General features: G+C 51.2%; 1 protein-coding gene across 1 annotated transcript; it reads left to right on the top strand.

The window, feature by feature from the left end:
- The first annotated feature begins 274 nt into the window (after nt 1-274).
- LOC110098359 (mitogen-activated protein kinase kinase kinase 1-like) lies at nt 275-1,219 on the top strand. The gene has a single exon (XM_020825179.2). The coding sequence runs from the start codon at nt 275-277 to the stop codon at nt 1,217-1,219; it is 945 nt and encodes a 314-aa protein (XP_020680838.2).
- Nucleotides 1,220-1,450: the final 231 nt, after the last annotated feature.

Raw genomic sequence — 1,450 nt, 5'->3', positions numbered from 1 at the left:
ACAGGTTTTATTATTGAGTGAGACCGCCGTTGTCTCCGGACAAAGAAATCCACGTCGGAGCATAGAAGAAAACACCGCCAGTTGTGCGAAGCCGGCTCTTTGCGTTGAGACGCTATAAACCCCACGCCCGCCAAATGTTCATCGCCTCCGTTCTCTCACTCTCTCTTCTTTCCTTGATGCTGAGTCAACCACTCACAGCTGAAGCATCAGAACCAATCCTCGGTTCCGCATTCCCATCTCCAAATCCTAGCCCCTTCCCCCTAATGGGCGACCGATGTTCTCTTTCGGCAGCAAGAAGACCGACCGCCGGCGGGAGATGACGGCGGCATCGGTCCGGCGGAGTAAGATCGATCAGCGTAACGCCAGTAAAAAGGTCGAATACGAGGTTCCATGGGCATCGTCTTCGTGGGGCAAAACGCCGGCGCTGGTGCACTCTATTGATCTGTCGCCTGGGGCTTGCTCGGACCAGACGAGCTTTCGCATCGGCGGCAGTGTCGAGGGCGAGGTTGATCTTCTCTGTCGCAGTCTCGGTCTCTCCGGCCCTGAAGACTTCGCTATCCCCGCCGCCGCGTGGGAGGCCTCCCTTAAGGCTCGATCCTCTTGCGATCTCGTCCTTCGATTCCCATTTGTCAAATCCGAGAGCTCGCATCAGCCGAGTGAAATTTTGCTTCCTGCCGCTTTGGATCGCTTGTTCGAGACCAAGGCGGAGATCTCGCGCTCGTCGGCGTGTGGAATAGGCGCTGGAGATGTACGGATCAAAGGCGTCAGGCCGCCGGTCCTTGCCACTTCTCAGGGTACTGTCTCTATTCTTCCTCCTCCGCCCGGTCGGTCAGTCCTTGATCGGCCGCCTTTCATGAAGTTGCCAGTGCTCGATGGAACGAGCTCAACGTGGGATCTAGTGAGATCGTTTGCTCCACCGGATGAGATTGATGAAGGATATATGAGAAAGTCTTTTGACTCGGATGAGGAGGAGGTAAGGGTTGCTGTTGAAGTTAGGGAAGTTGTGGAAGAGATGAGAGCGATTGCCGGGGAGACCTCGGAGGATTGTACTGGTTCGTTTTCGACTTCAAATGATGATGATTCTTCGAGCACCACAACAGAGTCGATGTTTTTGATATCGCCGAAGGGACGGATTAAGAGAATTGTTGGGTCGTGGATGCGCGGGCAGCTTCTAGGGAGCGGTTCCTTTGGGACAGTGTACGAAGGGATTAGCGAGTAAGTGGAAATTATCTTGTTGATCTTTCGTTTATTTGCAATGCGGTTCAAGATGCTATGGTAGCGACTTAACGATACTCATCTTTGCATTTATTCAATTTGATAAAGTGGAGCTAGAAAAAGATAAAAATAATGGGCGTTTTAGATAATGTAATCACTCGTAATGTTGAAAAAGAAAATTGATCGGTCTAACTTCGCAATTTTCCAATTTCTATGGAAGACTTATAAGTGGATG

Source organism: Dendrobium catenatum, unplaced genomic scaffold (genome assembly GCF_001605985.2).
Source record: "Dendrobium catenatum unplaced genomic scaffold, ASM160598v2 original_scaffold_160712, whole genome shotgun sequence".
In the NCBI taxonomy this organism is placed as follows: domain Eukaryota; kingdom Viridiplantae; phylum Streptophyta; class Magnoliopsida; order Asparagales; family Orchidaceae; genus Dendrobium; species Dendrobium catenatum.
This window is presented reverse-complemented; position numbering and strand designations above follow the sequence as displayed.

What these genes read in the sequence shown, in the direction of transcription:
- LOC110098359 (XM_020825179.2), top strand. Translation starts at nt 275, where the DNA reads ATGTTCTCTTTCGGCAGCAAGAAGACCGACCGCCGGCGGGAGATGACG.